This window comes from Drosophila mojavensis, unplaced genomic scaffold (genome assembly GCF_018153725.1).
Source record: "Drosophila mojavensis isolate 15081-1352.22 unplaced genomic scaffold, ASM1815372v1 contig_74, whole genome shotgun sequence".
NCBI lineage: Eukaryota > Metazoa > Arthropoda > Insecta > Diptera > Drosophilidae > Drosophila > Drosophila mojavensis.
In genome coordinates this window covers 7,679,546-7,699,776 of record NW_025318899.1, presented here as the reverse complement: position 1 = coordinate 7,699,776, position 20,231 = coordinate 7,679,546, and the positions used below count along the sequence as shown (strand labels likewise).

Below are 20,231 nucleotides of genomic sequence, written 5' to 3'. Positions count from 1 at the left end.
ATTATAACATCTGTCCCTTTCCCCACATTGATTATTCCAAAATAAAAACACAATTTTCATTTCTTTTTTCCATGAGAAGGCTTTTCGGTGTTTTGTTTCTTTAATATTGTAGTTGTAAAGGATTTTCATAATTTTTTGCTATTTTCTTTTTGTTTCATTTAGTTAACTTGTGTTTTTATATGTATTTTTGATTTGTCAGAAAGTTTTTTAAATTTTCAGTTACAGTTTCTTTTAAAATTATGCTACAATTGGACCGAAAATAGATTCCTTTTATAAATTTTAAAATTTTACTTTAAAGCATTTATCAAAAACTGAGTGTATGTTTCGAGTTGTCTGAGTATATGTGTGTGTGTGTGTGTTTATGTGGGGTGTGTTAATGTGTGTGCATTTGTTGGAAATACCTTCTCAACCTCTCTGCTCCATCTAACATCGTTTCAATGTCCTGTCCACTTGCCTACGTCTAACTCCAAATAAAATAAAACAGTCACAATGCGCTTTTCCTTTCAATGAAAAGTGCTTAAAGAACTGTTTCGTATTTTGTTTGCTTGATTTTTTGAAATTACGAAACAATAATTATTTAAGACTGATCATCAACAATTGAAATTTAGAAACTACTTTATCATATTATTAATTTTTACAACAATTAGTTAAGGTTTTTTTGGTTGCATTTTTTAGTTTTAGCAACGGCTAACATTTTTTGCTATTTGATTGGATTCTTTTGATATATATATATATATTTGTATATATATAGTACTTATTCAGATTTTGGATTTTCTTTAAAACTCATCAATTTTTGTCGATGGGGTGTACAAAATAATGTTGATTTCTTTATCGTTATTACAGCTTACAATTTTGCTTAAAATCTAACGCTAATACAAGTTAAAGTTATTTGTTTGTTTGCTTGTTTGTCTCTTGTTGTTAAACACATTAAGCTTACATAACTAACTTATAGAATCTGATTTGTAATTGTATTTGTATTGTTTATGAAAATTACTTTATATGTATATATATATTTATGTATGTATAATAGTTGTTGATTTTATGCTTAAATATATATAGACATTTAATTTGGCATGTATTGCGTATATTTCGCTCAATCTCACAAAAAGTATTCAATTCAATTGAGATATTCTTTAAATATACAAATACAAAAACAATTATGCAAATATACACAATTATTTACACTTTAACATTCGTTCAATGCATTGTTTTAAAATTGCTCTGAAGACCAGTTTCTTGGTTTTTAATTTTAGGGTTATCTATTTTGTCTTTAAAGCTATAGACTCCTTTATGGGATAGTTCTTGCGGGTGGGTGGGAGCTAGATTCATCAAATGTGGTTAGAAAATTTTGGAAATGCAAAAATAATGGACTAGCTTTAAGGATTTGTACAACACTCAATTAAAAATATATATATGTAGTAGTTATTTAAATAAATATAGATACGACGTTATGAATGTAGTTCGGCACTAGGCTAGGGCAGCTCATTTGGGGTTTCGAAAAGTAGGAATAAGCTTAATTTATAGATCTATATATGCGCCGTTGATTAAAAACTAAATGTGAGTTGTATATGAGAGACTTCTAAGAGCTAGCTAGATTCACAGGAAACAGGACTTTGATGATCATCACATGTGTGTTGTTTGTTTCTTTATGGTTTATTGCTGATGTTTGTTTTTGTTGTTGTTGATGATAGTTTTGTTGTTGTTGGTGTTGTCGTTTGTGTGTTTTATGCTGATGTTGTCGGATTTTTGTTTTCTTTTCAGTCCTTTGAGTGAATCGGTATCACATATTTATGTCCATACGGACTTTTGTACTTAATGCCACAATCACGATAAAATTTATCTGGTATACCTAAATTACATAAATACAATTTGCCACAATTATTCGTTGTTGTCTTAGCGGTTGCTGTTGACGTTCCTGCTGCTGCAGCAGCAGCCGAAGTGCTTGAATCTTGGCTCAACGGTAGAATGGGTAAAATTGAGTACTTTATAGCAACATCCTTAATGCCACAAGGTGGCGGATCCACAGCAAGCACCGAAGCGCTAAAAGGAAAGACTAGATTAGTAACACAAAACATAAAAGATAAGAACTGCAAGGGTTTACCGATTAACGCTAAGCCATTGTTTTACAGCATCCGATAGATTAACGGTATTTGTCGATAGTATCACAAGATCTGGCGTGGGCATAGCTATAAAGAGAGATATTTTTTGGAATGGATTTCGAGTATTAATGAACTATTCTAGATGGTAAACAGCTAAGACTTATGCCCAAATCCAATTTCAATTGCGAATTACACAATTTATGTTGTTGAATAGAGGATAGACAGCAACGATCTTCAAAAATGTTCATACAACTAATATATTTTAAATCGAATTATAAGTAAACATATTTCTAATACATAATTAATGACTTCTTCATACCGTTCACCGAATGTACCACGGTGTTGTCAGTAGCTTTAAATAAAGCAACCTCCAAGCTGCTGTTTTTTTCTATGAGCTGCGCATTTTCCACATAGAGTAGAACAGTTAGGCCATGTGAGGCCAACAGGCGACCGGTAACAGCGCCGATGTTGATTGTTCTATAAAAAATATATACAAAGGCTATAACATATGTATATTATACTATATTCTGTCACCTAACTGACCTCATGGTATTAACGCCATCGCAAATTATGGCAATCTTCGGCCATTGATGATTGTTGGCGGGCGTCAAGCGACGCGCGCCACCAAGCAATGTGATGGCCAAATCGCAGGCACCACGCGCTAAAATATCTATCTGTCGCTGGATCGATAAGCCCGCCTTCTCGGCACTCAACTCTATGCGATTACGCACATAGGCCGGTATAGTGGGTATGATGAGGCCGTCGTCCGTCACAAAATCTTGGCTGCCATCGAAAATGCTCTCAATCTGACGTAGCTCCAGCGGCTTGCTAACTAAAATGTTCTCGTCGTGACGGTACTTTTTCTCCTGTTGCTTCTGCACATGGACCGCATGGCGCACCACATCCGGCTTCTGGTGCGTCGACTCAATATCATCCCAAATGGCTTGCTTGTCGAAAAGCGCGAGATTACCCTCGAAATCGAATTCCTCGTGCAGCAGCGGATCATCAGCTTCACTGCCAAACGTTTGTTGCTGCTGTAATCGCATGCTACTCTCTCGACGCACTCGATTGCGTTGCTTGTTCTTCATGTTTGGATTGACATTGCCATTACCATTGTAAGAGTTGGAGTTGTAGCTGCCAGTACCATTCCCATTCCCGTTACCATTACCATTGCCATTACGTTTGCTGTTGCCATTGCCATTACCATTGCCATAGCTGGCTGCTGCTTGGTTGTAATAACCGCCATTGGTTTGGCTATTGCTACCGTTAATAATGTCAATGGGTCTGCTGCTTCCAGCTACTTCGCCGCTACCGCAACTGCCATCGGCACTACTGCTGCAGTAGCTCCCACCTCCTCCAGCTCCACTCACTCCTCCTCCATTGTATGCCGTGCTGCCCAACTTCACCTCCACCTTGGCTGGTATCATATTGCCAAAAAAAGCGGCAACACTATTCGGCGTTGTTGCCTGCTGCTGCACTGCACTCGAAGCACGTGAGGATTGAGGTGTTCTGTAACGGAAAGGACATTGAAATTGGGAAACAAAGCTCAGTAAAAGCGTATCTCTTACCTTCGTACTCCATTCGCTCCATTACCATTTGTGCTGAGCATTAGTTGTTGCATTTTATCACTCAGAGCCGACTGGCTGCCAGCTGCGACCGTTCCATTTCTGCCATGGATAGGCAGCTCCTTCTCGCGCTGCTGTTGTTCTTGTTGATGCTGCAGTTGTTGCTTGCCCAATATGTTGGTGAAATGGGGCAATTTAACAGGCGTCGGCTTATTAATTACAGTCGGCGTTGTTGTCTCAACATCCTTCACTGGCTCAATGAGATTGATGCTCTTGATGTCGGCACAGCGGAGCACCACTTCGGCGTTCTGTTTGCGCAATGGAACACCGTTGCGAAAGGCGCGCACTATGGTTATCTCTTCGGCCGAAATTTTTTTGATCAGTCCTTGAAATACGCCCAGCTCGTCGTCGCAGGTCAGGCTGACCGCACAGCCAATCCAATCTTGATCTGTTAGACCCATGTAATAGAAACTAATCTCGAACTACACAAAAATGTTTTCTATTTTTTGTTATTTTTTCGCTTTTTGCGATTTCTCTTTCCTATTCGGCTTCAGTTTTTGCCAGCGTTTGCAGTTTGTTGTTTAACACGCAATTACCACGCACTAATGCACGCTTGTTAATAGGGCACGTAAATTATATTATTTTGTTATTGCAAATTTTACTTGGGATTTTTGGATTTGTATGATTTACATGAAATGACCTCTAGATATTAATACTCCATTTAATTTAAAAGAATTTCTGTTGTTTCGTTTAAATTTTTCACTGCCTTTCGCATTTACGTTTTCGTTAGAGACGGACGATATTTGCATGCAAAAAAAACAAAAACCTAAAAAAGAGCCATCAGCGAATATCGTGGTAACCAAATCTGTATCGGCTGTCACTGGTAACTGTAAATACTTAACAGGCGACTCAACGAGAGCGGGAACTCTTTGAACTTAATATAAATACTCATTTTAAAAACACATGAAAAAAAAAAATAAACAAAGTTGTATTTTATTTTTGAAGCAAATCTATAGTTAGCCATTTCGAATTTTTCAATAAATTTATGACATTCGGAAACATATTTAACAGCGCTGATGTTAGCTACAAATATCGATAATATTTGGCTACAGAGTTGAGCAGAAAAGTAATCAGCAAGTATATCGGAATAATTTAGTTGTCGTTTCTTGTCGGGCGTGTTTAGCCGTGAAAGTTCAAAAAATTGTTGTAATATTTGCGTATAAAATATAAACAATCAATTTATTTATTTGTGAAACGAAAAATGTAAACGCGATCTAGTGCTGACACACGAATACATCGAAATTATAGCCTACCGTGCAGTTGGCAGTGCGAAAAGATGTATGTGAGATGAGTTTTCCCCCAAGTATTTGCTCATACACACTCAAACACGCACAAACACACGTTAACAAACAGGCACATGCAAACATGTATATGTATGCATTCATAAATTGCACACATACATGCTCACATTTATAGTAGAACAATTTAGTTAAAAATACAACATAAATCAAACGAAATTATTGTGCAAGTAAGCACGACAGTCATTATCTGTGTGGAGCTGCCTGTGTATGTTCCTTACTGTCAGATCAAACCAAATGGAATAAGTTTAGGATTTGAATACCATCACGAAAGCCGGCCAGGTCGAAACGGCGTTGAACCTTTCGCGCTTGGATAATTACTTGACTTGGCTTTATGCTTTGTTGCCCATAAGAACTCTATGGGCACACATACACTTGCACCTGTGTGCGTGTGTCTCTCTCTCTCACGCTAGGTCTGAGTGTGTGTGCCTTACAAGTACCGTTCGTTCTACGTCTTTGTTGTCTGCTGCCGCTGCCTTTGGCCTTGCTGTGCAGCAGCTTCCATTTGTTCTCACCTCTAGCTTTTGTCAGTGCTTGAGCACTTTTTGTTTGCTCTTTTTTCTTTTTTTAATTAAAGATGCACTTCCGTTGTCTTTATATCTGTTTCACGCTGTCTCTTTCTCTCTTGCAGCTGCAGAACGTAGGCCAAGCCATGTCGGTGCGCAACAGCAGCAGTGGCAGCGTTGTGGCTGCATCCTCGTCAACGGCCGACGTGCCACGCCCGCCGCCACGTCGACGCGCCGCCTCTGTGGCAGGACAACAACAACGTCTGGACTACAGTAACGGACACACGCCACGTAGATCGTTGGCTGTAGTGGTGAGTAGAGAGGGATGTGGGCTGTAGGTTGTAAACGGAGTGGTGAATAGTCCGGTGGGTTGTGTGTAAGGGTCAGCGGCTGTGCGCCCGTTGGAGGGTGGCGCACGGAAATGTTCGTTTCTTTATCAGTGAGCTTTGCTTTAGTTACTGATTATATAGATTGTATATGTATGTGTGTATGGACGAATATATGTATGTCTTTTACGATATTTATACAATGGATCTTATCTGAAGATAGATATAAATATACGAATTCGACCAATAAACAGCTGTGATTCGCCTTAAAATTTATTTAAAATTCTGAGCAATACGCAATTTTTCCCCTAAATCATTTTAAACGATTAAAAATGATTATTCCAACTTATATTTTGTTGCTCACTTTCAACATGTATTTGTGTACTTTTTGAGATAAGCCGACGTGCTTGATAAGCGTTAACTGTGATTATCAAGTTCCAGAGATCTGCGCGGATGGCACGTTTGTAGGTTTCTGTGTGGCTGCTGCGAAAGAATGTCTGAAAGTGTGTTTCCTTTGCACTTCCACACAGTAAACAAACCATTAATAATTGCGCTACGCTCTATAACAATAATAAACAATGAGAGACAAAAACACTTTGTAGCAGAAGTTTGCAAATTTATTTGCTAATTAAATAAATAAACAGCAATTGTTTGCTTTGAATGTGCGTAATTTGAGCGCTCAATGAAATTAATTGAGTGATTACAGTGAAGATAATGCAAAAAATGTGCAGGCGTTTGCTCATGCGAGCATTCACTGTATTTGCATTACTCATTTGACACAGTTAGTCAACTAGCTCCGGAGCGCGAGGAGCGCAATCGCATTTTATCTTCATTAGCGAGCTTGTGCTAACCCGCAGGGGGCGTGACAATCGACCTCTAAAAACTTAACAAGCTGCATTTAGCGCGCTTTACCACTAGACTGTGCGAGTGGGTGAGCTTTCAGCCAAAGTCTAGATAATTGCGTCACAGACACACCTGTCAACGTCACGAAAATGTACATTAACCAGATCATTTGTCATTATCATAAATCAAATTATTTAAATATAGCTAGATATTTGACGTAAGCCGGTTGCAATCTAATGTTAATTATAATAGCTTGACGCATAGTATGGAGTTGTCTTTGATTGTTTTTGCGTTTCATTCACATCTTTACGCACAAACACACACACACGCATCTATTTACTTCAAATCATATGTTTTTGTTTTGTTTGCCTTGCCACTTGTTCGCTCAGCAGCTGCCAGTTTCAAAAAGCTCGCGGGCATATGAGGGAAGCTTTTCCCTTTTCAGTGTTAAAAAAATACTGTAAGCGATATATCTACACAATATGGACACACTGCATAGAAATGTGTTTGCTTAATACGTTCGTTTACATGTGTGTATTTATTTACATCACATGAGTAGAAATCGGTATATTATGTATTTATCAACCATCCGCTCAGCGACATGTTAGTTCCATTAATAAGAGCATCTGTATAAAAGCTTTTTGTTGCTCATCACTTCTCCCTCTTTGCATTTATATACATAACACATTTGGGCACACTGTATTCGAGCAAAAATATTTTAGTTTAGTTTAGAACGCGAGAGCTCCCGTTACAGGCAGCGGCAACCGTCGTGTTGTTGTTGTTGCTTCTGGTGTACAAATACAATCACATAAATGTGGAAAAGACTGACGTAGAACATGTTTCTGCATTAGTGTTGGTGTGTTGTGCGTTGTGCTCACCCGCTCGCTCGCTTGCTTGTATATATTGTTATTGTTATTATTTTTTGCGCGTTTGGCTGTTAATGATAGATAAATAAATGAATAATTGAATTATGTACACACACATATATATGACCAAAATATAAATGCCGCGTGCGTTTCTTTTTGCTCTGAAAATGTGTTAATTATATAAAATAAAAACACTCGTGTGTGCGTGTGTGTTTGTATGTATATGTGTCCACATAAAGCAACAGCCTTTTGCTTTTGCTCGTGAGCTAAGAATCGAATCAACGTCGCAAACGTGAAAACAAGATTGGCCATCGCCATTTGGATTCTCGCTCTCTCTTTCTCTCTTTCATTAGTCATATGCATATATATGCCAAAAAAAAACTTTTACATTTTTTAGTGTTTTTTGCCTTAATATGGGTCCGCACACCTAATTTTGTACTTATTTATATATAATGAATTGTGTGAGTCGAGAACCAGCATAATTGTATTTATATTCAAAACTAAAACCAAAATATACTCAAATATCTAGTATGAACCTGTTCCGCTTTGTAGACTTTTAGCAAATATGAAATAGTGACTTCAATAACATCAACTGAAATTTATTGCGCCAAAATCAAATTTGTGTTTGGAGCTTGGTGCGCCATCTCTCGCTTGATGCAGTTAAAACCGAAATCGTATAACTCTAAAATGTTTATTGCTTTTTAGTTGAAAGGCGTGCAATAATTAACACTCTCTGTGGATTAGAAAAACAACGTAAACAATATCAAACAAAATGGCCGAATCAACAGCAACAACGATAACCAACAATGACGAAGATGGTCAAATTCATGGCTTCAATAACCCTGATGTAAGTGATAGCAGGTGTTTCTCTCTTCTCTCTCCTCTCACTCTGTCACTCGCAATTTGTGTCTAGTATGCATACCTTTTAGCGCCTAAAACGCGATCGGCGCTTGGCGCAAAAGCTTTCGTGTTAAATAGATGCAAATACACTGAACAGCTACTGGTATATGTACATGTTGAAAGTCTTGGCTATGTTGTTGATAAGCTATCTTGAGAGAGGTATCCATTCATAAAGTGCATTCTCTGCTCTTCATCTTCATTTCCATCTCCATAGTCTGAATCTGTTTGGAAATAAAAATATGCTCACATTTAACAAGAGCCTAATTATACGTTTTACGGGGAAAATATTTCCTCTTTCTCTTTATATATACTTTATATACCACTCATTTTCTCTCTCTCTCTCTCTCTCTCTCTCTCTCTCTCTCTCTCTCTCTCTCTCTCTCTCTCTCTCTCTCTCTCTCTCTCTCTCTCTTCCTCTCTTCGAGCTCCTCTCCCTGTCTAGCTCTACTTTCAAGCTAGTTACCATAAATTAGGCAAGAAAATATCTCAATACAGAAATTTCTTTCCTGGGATAAACAGTCCAAGAAATTCACACTTTAAATGCAGGTCTTCTATTTATAAATATTATTATATTTACTTATTCATATTTACACTCTGTGTATCGCAACGTGTTAAATTTAAGAGTGCTTTCCATTCATTCCACATATTATATATGTATATATATATATATATATCTACGTACATATATATTTTATCTTTGCATATCTCTTGTCCTGAACTCATCTGCCCTTCAGCTCATCCATCAATATACAAATGTGTGTATGTGGGAGGAAAACCCTTTTGAACTCATATGCGACATCAAATCAATTTGGGTAATGAATTTTTGCTGACATTCAGATGAGCACAGGAAAAAACAAAATACAAAAATAGTAATAATAATAGGAATCAATTTAATCAATTTAGTTAATGGACGTTTGCCTTGCTTATTTTCCTAAGGCAACTCATATTGAGTATTTACAAATCATTTACCTTCAATTCAAATAGATATCAGTTCCAGTTCCGTCTGATAACTTGACTTAAAATTCTATTACTACTTGCAATCATCGCTTATCAGTGGGCAAATAATTATTCATATATACATATCCTATTACTCAGCAATGAGAATTATTTAAGGTTGCCTCGACAGCAGCACCTGTTTGTCAAATGCTGCAGACATTGATTTGCTTAGGCTAAAGAATTTTGATAGTCAAAGCGAAAGCGATAGGTTGTTTGAAATTATAAAATGATTGGTGAATTTTTTAGACACGCTTGTACAAATTTGCAAATTCCTACACTTGACCTTGAAAGTACATGAATTATTCAAAACGGATTTTCAAGAACATATTCGTCCTAGCTTCTTGTATAAAAATATCTTGATGTCTTTACATTAAAATTAGTTACACATCAAAAATCTCTTTGAAAGCTAATAAATGTCACTGTGCAGTTCTTAATTGATATTAGCATGTTCCATGGACATCTACAGACGTCGTTGTGCTGAGATTTAATGGCTAAAAATCAATTAAAGCAGAGCTTAAAGTGACAGCGCTTAGCTAGGGTTAGGCGGCTTGTCGAGGGTTTTGGGATTTCGATCGGGGTTGCTGTTGCGGGCTGATGGATGGATTGATTGATTGATTGATTGACTGACTGATGTAATCGGACTGCATATTTGAGCTTTAATGTTGGCCACATTTCTGCTGCACACTCTCGTCATTGACATGCCCAGAATAAATTGTAATTAAAAGTAAAATGCCTATGCGCTGCTATATCGAAATACCAATGTATATATATATACCAATATATATATATATATATATAGATACTGCAGTAGTTAGCAATCGGCTGTCGAGACAAACCACAAGCATTCCAAGATGGAAAAACCGCTAAAAAAATCAATATAATAAGTTCATGGAAAACGTGTCATACGGCCCTGCAAAATGCATTCACAACGTGGCGGAAAATGTTGACACTACATTATATATGTATATGTAGAATATAGTACATATAGTATGCAGTAATGTATAGTAATATATATAATATAGTATTGGGCAAATTAAAATATTGTGAAGTGCTAATGAAAGGCGAGAGTTGGACAAACCGGTTAGGCAGATGACCTAAAGTTAGTGTAATATTTATTTTTTTGCGTTTACTTATTATATATTTACCTGTAAACAGAATAGAGTTGCAGGTGAGCATAACCAACTACTTAATACCCGTCCAAAGCATCTGCACTGTAGCGTGAAAACTAAGTTTCGATTTGTCGACATTAAACTAATGAATGTGGGTCACATGGGAGGTGTATATTAACTGATATACCCGCTCCTCAGTACGTGAGCGGGTATACAATATGCAATTCCATTCAATCTCCCATATTACTAGGGTCTTTTGACAAAAACTGCCAAAATGCATGCAAATGTCTGAAATAATATTTAATTTCAATAAATTACTGGGATTAAATAGATATTAAATTTCCAATTAAGTAGCTAATTACTAGGCGTAAATGCGGATTAGAGTGGGCTTTGGGTCAAGGGCACAAGACGAGTTGGTTGCATATATATACATATTATATTTCAGCATTGAAATGCATAAATTAGATGTTGGCAGCGAACGTTGCGTATGCGTAATCACAGACATTAAGTATACGCATCCTATGGCCAACAACAGCAAATGCTTTATGACTGTATAAACAAAGAATGTAAAGTCTGTGTCTCGGGGACTTTATAAGAGTTTTGTCGTTGCATGTGGAATGTGGCATGTGGGATGTGGCAAGTGGCAAGTGGCAAGTGGCTCATTTGACACGCTGCACACTTGTAAGTTGTTCAGCCTTAACTTTTCACATTTTCTTGTTGCTTCTCTCATTGTAGAACGACGCCGGCGATTCGTGTCACCTGCGCATTGTTGTGCTAAGCGGCAAATCCTTGGCCAAAAAGGATATTTTTGGTGCCAGGTAAGTTGAAACTAAGCTAGCTGTCACTACCACAATACTGAGTACCTTTCCATTTGGCTCTCTTCCAGTGATCCGTATGTCAGAATCGATTTGAATACCATACACGGCGACATCAACATTGACTCAGTTTTAACTAAAACTAAAAAGAAGGTAAGCGAACTATTGCCCAAGAGCGGAACCCACTTCGGGAACAGCGAATAGTTTGTAGTTAATTTGCTATCTTATCAGTCAACATGTGCAGAACTTACATACATTAGCCTAGACGTACCTTTTTCTAGACAAAGTCCCATATAAACAGATGTAGAAATGCTGGCCAATGACTAAAGGCTAATGGCTAATGACTAATGATAAGATTAAGGTCAGGGGACTTTGTTTGAGAAAACCAAATAATTTCACAATAAGAGGCTAGTAAGGTCGGAAAAGTGTCGAAAAGTGAATTTATGATTGATATCTTATTGTATACCCATTAGGTTATGAAAGTTATAATATGGGGCATGTTGTGTTTGAGGGAACGTTTGTAACGGGCAGTAGGAGCTTCAATACTAAGTTAACTTAGGATATTTTAGGGCTTTTTGTATATATAAAAGAAGCGTAAATTGATGGAAATAACAGTTGTTTATACTATTTGCTAGTCGTACACTCCCGCCTAAAGACCTCGTACTTCGCTAATACACTCATTTCTTTTATCTTACCTTACAGACACTAAATCCATCCTGGAATGAAGAGTTTATATTTAGAGTAAGTATACTAAATATACCTAAAAAAAAAAAAACTGATGTTAAGATATTGAAACATCTCAATTCTAGGTAAAACCGTCTGAGCACAAGCTGGTTTTCCAAGTATTTGACGAGAATCGCTTGACACGCGATGATTTCCTGGGCATGGTGGAGCTGACGCTGGTCAATCTGCCCACGGAGCAGGAGGGCCGTACGATTGGCTCTCAGAGCTACCCGCTGCGTCCGCGCAGGTCAGTAGGGTATGTTTATTTCAGTTGCTGTTTGATTTCCTTTATTTAATTTCAGTTCATTTAGACAAGAACATAAACAAAAATCTATATAAAACTAGTAAATCGAATCCAATGTAAAACAAAAAATTAGTTGAAAATAAGATGAACTTATTTATATGTACTATAGGCATAGATCGAAACTAAGCTGTACACAATCCATTTAATTAGTCGTTGCATCACGTATTTGCCGCTTCTGTTAGTCTAGAGACTCGTCATATGCATTTTTCGTAACTCTATCATTTGGCTTTATTATTGTTTGCTGTTTAGACAGCGCTTTGTGTAATTGTTTATGATTTTTGATTTTGTATTATTTGTAAATACGAGTGTGCGTGTGTGTGCTGGTATTGGTGTTGGTATTGATAGTCTGTGTAACTGTATTGTGTGTGTATATTTGTTGGCCTTGAAGTGCACCTGTTGTTTAACATTGACTTAATACTTCATTCTCTACATTTCTGTATGCAAATATAGCGCTAAATCACGCATCAAGGGCACCCTGGAGATCTATCATGCCTTCATACGCGAAACACGCGAACAGAGCGAACCGTCCAGCAACAACAGCGACGGCGAATGGGAGCATGTCGAGGCTACAAATGCCGGCGAGCAAACATCACAGCCGGTAGCTAATTGTGAAATAGTTAACTAAATGCTTCATTTCACTAACTAACTTTTCATTATGTTCTATTGTTTAGCATCCATTTCCTACTGGCGGCTCGGATGCCCTGCCCGCTGGCTGGGAGGAGCGACAGGACGCGAATGGACGCACATACTATGTGAATCATACAGCACGCACGACGCAATGGGAAAGGCCAACCATGTAAGTGAGAGCAGCTCTAAGGATTAGACGCTGGGAAAAATGTGTTAGGCAGCTGTAAGAGAGGAACTTTTAGAAAGAGAACTAAATTGTTTGAAAGAATCATTAATAAATGGATGAATGACATACGGAAGAGTCAAACAGCTAACTAGATGTACTCATACTGATAGAATGACAGATTGCTTAACCTATAAATGGACCACTGATTCATGAGGAAGAACTCGGCAACTTTAATTACTACAAAAATACTTAGCTATTCAAGCAATAGATAGGTGTATATGTCCATATGTAGATATAAACCATAATCATTCGTGAGTGTGACGCTCTGACTATTACAAAAGTTAGTTAATTGATCAAATGAGATTTTAGACTATATTTTAAGCATACATATATGTATATATTGTATATATATTTATAATACTATTAATATCTCTCTCGCCTCACAGCTTGACAAGCAACAATAGCCAAAATGTTGAGCAGCTGGCATCAGATTTCCAAAGACGTTTTCACATCAGTGTGGATGATACGGAGTCGGGACGTGGACCGGTAAGTCCAACAGCCACTGTATTTCTTAGTGCAACTGTAACTTTGCTGCACTGAACAAAACAAAAAAGAAAAGAAAATCGATTTTTGATTTGATTTTGATTAACAAAAGCCAAGAATAACAAATACTATTTATTATTAAACTATGCTGCATGTGTGTTTGACAATTGACTCAATTGTTATGCATGAACTTTATAAACTTTTTAACTATACACAACACACACACACATACATACACGCACAATACACACTACTCATCTCACCTGTTCAAATATTTCCTGTGAGCCTTTGTCATACACTGAACAACAAAAACAACAACAACAAACAGTGCGCAAAGTCGTTGCTGCCAGCCACGCGGGATGAGAGTAGCGTAGACAGCGGAGAAGATGATGAAGCGGAAGAGGAGGAGGAGGAGGAGGCGGAGGAGCAGGAAGAAGTGCAGCAGTTGGAGGCGGAGCGAGCTGCTGATCAGAGCAACTGCCTGCACTGCGGAGAGCAACACAACGAAGTCGAAATGCAGCAGGAAGAGGCTGAGCCGGAGTCGCCAGCAGATAATGGAACCGATCAGCAGTTAACACTGTCCGAGAATGCTCAAACTTGTGATATACTCGACCACAACTTGTACCTGAGGCGCATGTTTGTAATGCCAAACAGTTCTCTAATGCGCGCGTATTGTATGCATATAGTAATCGTAAAACCAACAGCTAGACTAGTTACAACTCGCTAAAACTATTGATTTTTGGATAGTCCGTTTTATAATGCTCGTCAGGCTCTCCAATTCCCAGGCGATTTTGTTTTGTAAATTTATTATTCATTTACTTTGACAACTATTGTTTGTGTAGTTTGGCTAGTTGCTCTATATATATATGCGATATGTACAGCTAAAGCATATTTACGTGTGTGTATTTGCGAGGGCTGACTGACAAGTTTTTGGAAAGATGAAAATGGCTAATTAAGAGATAAAAGTTAATGTATTTATAGAGATTGTTGTATATGAGGGATATTTTTAATACTGCTCAAGTTTTTGCATAGAACTATCCAACTCATTATTTATATAGAATTCGCCACAGCGCAGCATAGTTTTCAAGCAGCAATATATCCATAATCTAATATGCTTCATATACAAATACCATGTTTAATTATTGGCTAATATAATCACGTATATATATTAAATTAGGATGCCAGGGATAATAACAATGCCACGCCCGCATATAGTCCCTCAACGCCCACAACGACACCAACCACACCGACACAAATGTCACGCAGACAGTCGCAAGTATCAGTTAGCAACAACAACAACTACAATTGTGATACAATACCTGAACAATCTGAACTAGAGTCCAATCAAGTGGTGGATAACGCCAGGTTAATATGCCTCAATCACTGTGGGCTCGCAATGAGCTCGATCCCAAGTCAAATTCCGTCCACTGTTTGTGTTTTGTCTAAATCCCGATTCTGAATTCCCAGAATCCCCAACTGGTTAAGTCCTTTACTCCTTTCCCCTGATCCGTTGTGGCTGTTTCTCTCTCTTTAATGCGTCTCTTTTACAAATCCAGTTTTGTTTACAATTCACTACAACGTCGTCGCGATGCTGGCAATGAGATCGAGGTCTCGTCGAGCAGCGTGCAGAACGATCTGCGACCGGTGCGTCAAGCACCTAACGATCTAGTCAATATGGCCATAACGAATCTATTGACCCGGCGTGCCAATGACAACGGTCTGGGTCGCCAGCAATTGGACAACAGGCAGCAGAGGCGGCGCCAAGTGCAGCAGCAGCATAGACAATTGGTTAGCATACACACACACACGCATACATACACAGCATACACTCACACCTACACATACACTCACACTCGCACGGTTATAAGTATTAACTCTATAAACTAAACTCTGTGATTCGTCCCTCGTTGCTTCGTTCTGCCTTCATATTGTTCAAGACCCCATTGTCAGTCCGTCTATCTCAGCCAAGATTATAAGAATGCTCAAAATGGTATATGAGAAAGCATAGATCAAAATTTTTGATGTCTGTATATATTCAGAAAAAAAAATCATCCAAAACTCTATCTTAGCACTTCAAGTCCAGAAAACAAATTTCCAAATTAAAGCTTGGATGGGCTTATTATGGTCGCGTGTAGCGGATGGGGTAAGCTATGGAGCATACAAATACTACAGAATTTACAACAGAACAGATTTATAATAATGACATAAATCGACAACAAAATCGGGGGCAACTTCTCGTTAAAAATCATCATGTGAATATAGATTTCGGATGTTGTCAAAAGGATTTATAAAAGTTGGGATAATCTAGGCCGTATTGCTCGATTACCAAATACCCTAAAACGCGTCTATTGCAATTTGTATCTTAACTAATTTCATTTGTAGGGTATGCGGAGCAGGCTTAATTAGTTCTATGTTTGATTTTTGAGGAAAATATAAAAGTAATCAATATCAATATCTATAAGTGGGCATTATCTCTCACTTTCAAAGAATCTATATGCCGAATTTGCTATCCGACATTTCCGACATATGTTCCATTAACTCATGATAAGCCAAACCTTATCTGATCACATAATGGATTCCAGATTACCTTTTTACCTGTGGCCTTTTTATGTCACACCTCCCATCGCCCCTTTCATACACTTCAACCATGTTCAATTGACTTGAGGTAGACAATTTATATACAAAATTACTCAAATCTCTTATACCTACTATATATGTATGTGTTGTTTATATGCATGATATATATACATGATGTATACAATTCCATCTAACAAACATATGCAATACAGATCTGTACTTAACACCTTCATTTTTCATCGGAATTTCTAATTTATGTCTCAATTTAGAGCTGATGAAGCATTGATATATTCGTATATGCGTTGTTTCTCTAGCTCTATTTCGTATAGTTATATATGTTTCCTGTGTGTTATCTTTAATTGGCTGTGCTCTATGTATTTTTATGTTCTGCTTCTTTCTTTTTTTATTTTTATTATTTGTTCTTCGTGTTTGGCAAAATTAATTATAATTTATTGGAAACATTTCTTTTCTGTTTCTTCCAATTGTAATAAAAATAAACAATTAAACTATACAACAACAAAACCATATTGCAACCATAATCAATTAGAGTGAAGACACCGATCACACAGACAGCCACAATCCCTCAGAGATCTCAGCTTCGTCCACCCGACGCAATTCCGAGGAAGACAACGCGGCTGTGCCCACGGATCAAGTAAAGTTTCATTCCATATACATACTATATATATATATATATACCTGACTATATCTACCTATCTATATATATTAGCACTCGAATGTGCATGTGCTTTTTTTTTAGCTGCCAACAGATTATAAATATTTTATTAGGGACTATTTGAGAAATGTTTTTGTATATAGCTAAAAGATGCTGCTTTTGCCTTTGCAGACCGCCGCCAGTGAGGAGGAAGCGCTGCCACCCCGCTGGTCCATGCAGGTGGCACCCAATGGACGTACCTTCTTTATTGATCACGAGGCGAGGCGCACCACCTGGATAGATCCCCGCAATGGACGCGCCAGTCCCATGCCAAATCAAACGCGCCGCGTCGAAGACGATCTTGGCCCGTTGCCCGAGGGCTGGGAAGAGCGCGTGCACACAGATGGTCGCGTCTTCTACATAGATCACAGTAAGCTCTAATCTGGCAATGAAAGGATGTCACGCTTAACTCAACTCAACATTGTTTTCATTTGCAGATACGCGCACCACACAGTGGGATGATCCACGCTTGTCAAATCCAAATATCGCTGGCCAAGCGGTTCCCTATTCGCGAGATTACAAACAGAAATATGAATATTTCAAGAGTCATATTAGAAAGCCTGTAAGCATAGACTATACAATTTATATTAAAAGTCAACTAATCATCTGTCTTCTCTTTAACTTGCAGACAAATGTACCAAATAAATTTGAAATACGCATTCGTCGTACATCCATATTGGAGGATTCGTATAGAATTATTAGTTCGGTGACAAAGACCGATTTACTAAAGACTAAATTATGGGTCGAGTTTGAAGGAGAGACGGGCTTAGGTAAAATAATATATACTCTCCTTTATATATCTTTTCATATAACTTTTTGATTTATTCAGATTATGGTGGCCTTGCCAGGGAATGGTTCTATTTGCTATCCAAAGAAATGTTTAATCCGTATTATGGACTCTTCGAGTACTCTGCCATGGATAACTACACGCTGCAAATCAACAATGGCAGTGGTCTGTGTAATGAGGAGCATTTAAGTTATTTCAAGTATGTCTTTAAAGAAACTACGAATATTTGATATCCCATTATAAATACCTTATATTTGCCTTTAGGTTCATTGGTCGCATAGCTGGCATGGCTGTGTACCATGGCAAATTGCTGGATGCCTTCTTTATACGGCCGTTCTACAAGATGATGCTGCAAAAGTCCATAGATTTGAAGGATATGGAATCGGTTGACACTGAATACTATAACTCATTGATGTGGATCAAGGAGAATGATCCACGCATTCTGGAGCTCACCTTCTGCCTGGACGAAGATGTGTTTGGCCAAAAGAGTCAGCACGAGCTCAAGGCAGGCGGCGCCAACATTGAAGTGTCCAACGAAAATAAAGATGAATACATTAAGTAAGTGATGAATAGAATCCATTAAGCACATATTTGTATACTTACTTCTGCATCTTCTAGGCTTGTCATCGAGTGGCGCTTTGTGGCGCGTGTTAAGGATCAAATGACAGCATTCTTGGATGGCTTTGGCTCTATCATACCACTGAATCTAATCAAAATATTTGATGAGCACGAACTGGAGCTGTTGATGTGCGGCATACAGAATATCGATGTCAAGGATTGGCGTGAGAATACCCTGTATAAGGGCGATTATCATATGAACCACATCATCATTCAATGGTTCTGGCGTGCCGTCTTATCATTCTCCAACGAAATGCGCTCGCGTCTGTTGCAGTTCGTCACGGGCACATCGCGTGTGCCCATGAACGGTTTCAAGGAGCTTTACGGATCGAATGGTCCGCAAATGTTTACCATTGAGAAATGGGGCACACCCAACAACTTTCCACGTGCGCATACCTGGTAAGAAAGAGTCTGGCTTTTGCAGCAATTCGGATTGATTTGAAATGCTTTCTCTACTCTCTTAGCTTCAATCGTCTGGACCTGCCACCCTACGAGGGATACCTGCAGCTCAAAGATAAACTGATCAAGGCCATTGAGGGAAGCCAAGGATTTGCTGGAGTTGATTAATAACACTGGTCCTGTGTGCGACGGCGTTGGCAACGTGGCTGACACTGTTTGGTTGTGGCAAACGGTTCACCAGTTATATGAGGAGGAACAGCAACAACGACGACACACAACATCACTACGACAACAAGAAGATCAGCAACATCAACATCAACATCAACGGCAGCAGCAGCAGCGACAAGGAAACCGCATTGCGACTACTTGGAACACCACCGCCACTCACTCGTGTACTTATTTGTTCGTTTGCTTTTGTATTATAATCACTTTTGCTAGTTTAGTGCTGTTTCGTATGTATTTTTAGTTAGGCGAAAGCACACACACACACACACACACGTACACATACATAAACTCCAATTGGAGACCTAAGGTCCGCATAATTGGAGTAGACTATACATAAAGGACGGGTCTACTTGTATTTGTATTCTAATTGACCCATGCCGAGAAACTGTAAAAATTAGTAAGCTTAACTAACTAAACTACAACAAATTTAAATATATGCATTGCCTGCGCTTACACTCACAAACACACACACACACACATAGATCGAAAAATCAACAAATTATACAAAAGTAAAAGAAAGAAATGAAAAGAGAAAATATATCTTATATAAAGGTTTTTTATGATTGTTATTTTTATGCAATATTCGTGTCTACAACAATGAAAAGTTATGCCTAATTGACATTCGATTGATAAAGACCATTAAACTGTAACTTTTTTATTCTGTATAACTATGTATGTGTATTTAATAATAATAATAATTCTAATGTTAAACTGTGCATAAGTCTCTCCAATTTTTAATGATAACGTTTATATAAATAACTATTACAACAACAACAACAACAAAACGATGCCACTAAATCGCAAATCAAATTTATGTATATTGTTAAATTTAAATTATATAAAATGCATTCCAAATGTTTATTAAAATGAATGAAAAAACACAAAACAAAATGTATGAAATTTATTGATGATATATTGAGGATATATATATACATATATGTAAAAGCCGAGTAAAGCCTAAACTAAACTTTAAAGTCAAATTATGATAAAAAATGCAAAACAAAACAAAAATATATTTAACTGTTTCAATGTGAAAGAAACTAAAACAACAACAAAACAAGAGCAAAAAAAAAAAAAAAAAAATAAAAAAAATGATAAATATATATGTGTTGTGAAATTATTTTCGAGTGTAATGAGTAAATTCTTTGGAAACGTAGAATCCAGCCG

At 37.7% G+C, this 20,231-nt stretch overlaps 2 protein-coding genes across 10 annotated transcripts; one reads left to right on the top strand and one right to left on the bottom strand.

The window, feature by feature from the left end:
- Positions 1–708: 708 nt before the first annotated feature.
- Positions 709–4,652, bottom strand: LOC6581731 (enhancer of mRNA-decapping protein 3). Its single transcript, XM_002007417.4, has 5 exons — positions 3,668–4,652; positions 2,643–3,608; positions 2,419–2,576; positions 2,102–2,186; positions 709–2,040 (listed from the first exon to the last, which is right to left on the bottom strand). Exons 1-5 carry the CDS (start codon positions 4,123–4,125, stop codon positions 1,758–1,760), a joined length of 1,950 nt encoding a protein of 649 aa, XP_002007453.1. The 5' UTR covers positions 4,126–4,652; the 3' UTR covers positions 709–1,757.
- A 104-nt stretch (positions 4,653–4,756) lies between these two features.
- Positions 4,757–19,281, top strand: LOC6581730 (E3 ubiquitin-protein ligase Nedd-4). Of its 9 annotated transcripts, none has more exons than XM_015162012.3 (19): positions 4,757–5,002; positions 5,654–5,839; positions 11,304–11,386; positions 11,455–11,536; positions 12,086–12,124; positions 12,193–12,353; positions 12,861–13,008; positions 13,082–13,206; positions 13,650–13,749; positions 14,924–15,111; positions 15,303–15,534; positions 16,871–16,975; positions 17,168–17,405; positions 17,473–17,597; positions 17,664–17,805; positions 17,865–18,021; positions 18,087–18,380; positions 18,441–18,839; positions 18,905–19,281. In XM_015162012.3, the coding sequence occupies exons 2-19, from the start codon at positions 5,675–5,677 to the stop codon at positions 19,005–19,007; spliced, it is 2,886 nt and encodes a 961-aa protein (XP_015017498.1). In that variant the 5' UTR covers positions 4,757–5,002; positions 5,654–5,674; the 3' UTR covers positions 19,008–19,281. The 9 variants fall into 9 exon arrangements, with proteins under 9 accessions (XP_015017498.1, XP_015017492.1, XP_002007452.2 ...); XM_002007416.4 differs by having other exon boundaries at positions 4,789–5,002; positions 12,193–12,362; XM_015162008.3 differs by lacking the exons at positions 4,757–5,002; positions 5,654–5,839 and adding exons at positions 7,425–7,553; positions 8,269–8,410 and having other exon boundaries at positions 12,193–12,362.
- The last annotated feature ends 950 nt before the right edge of the window (positions 19,282–20,231 follow it).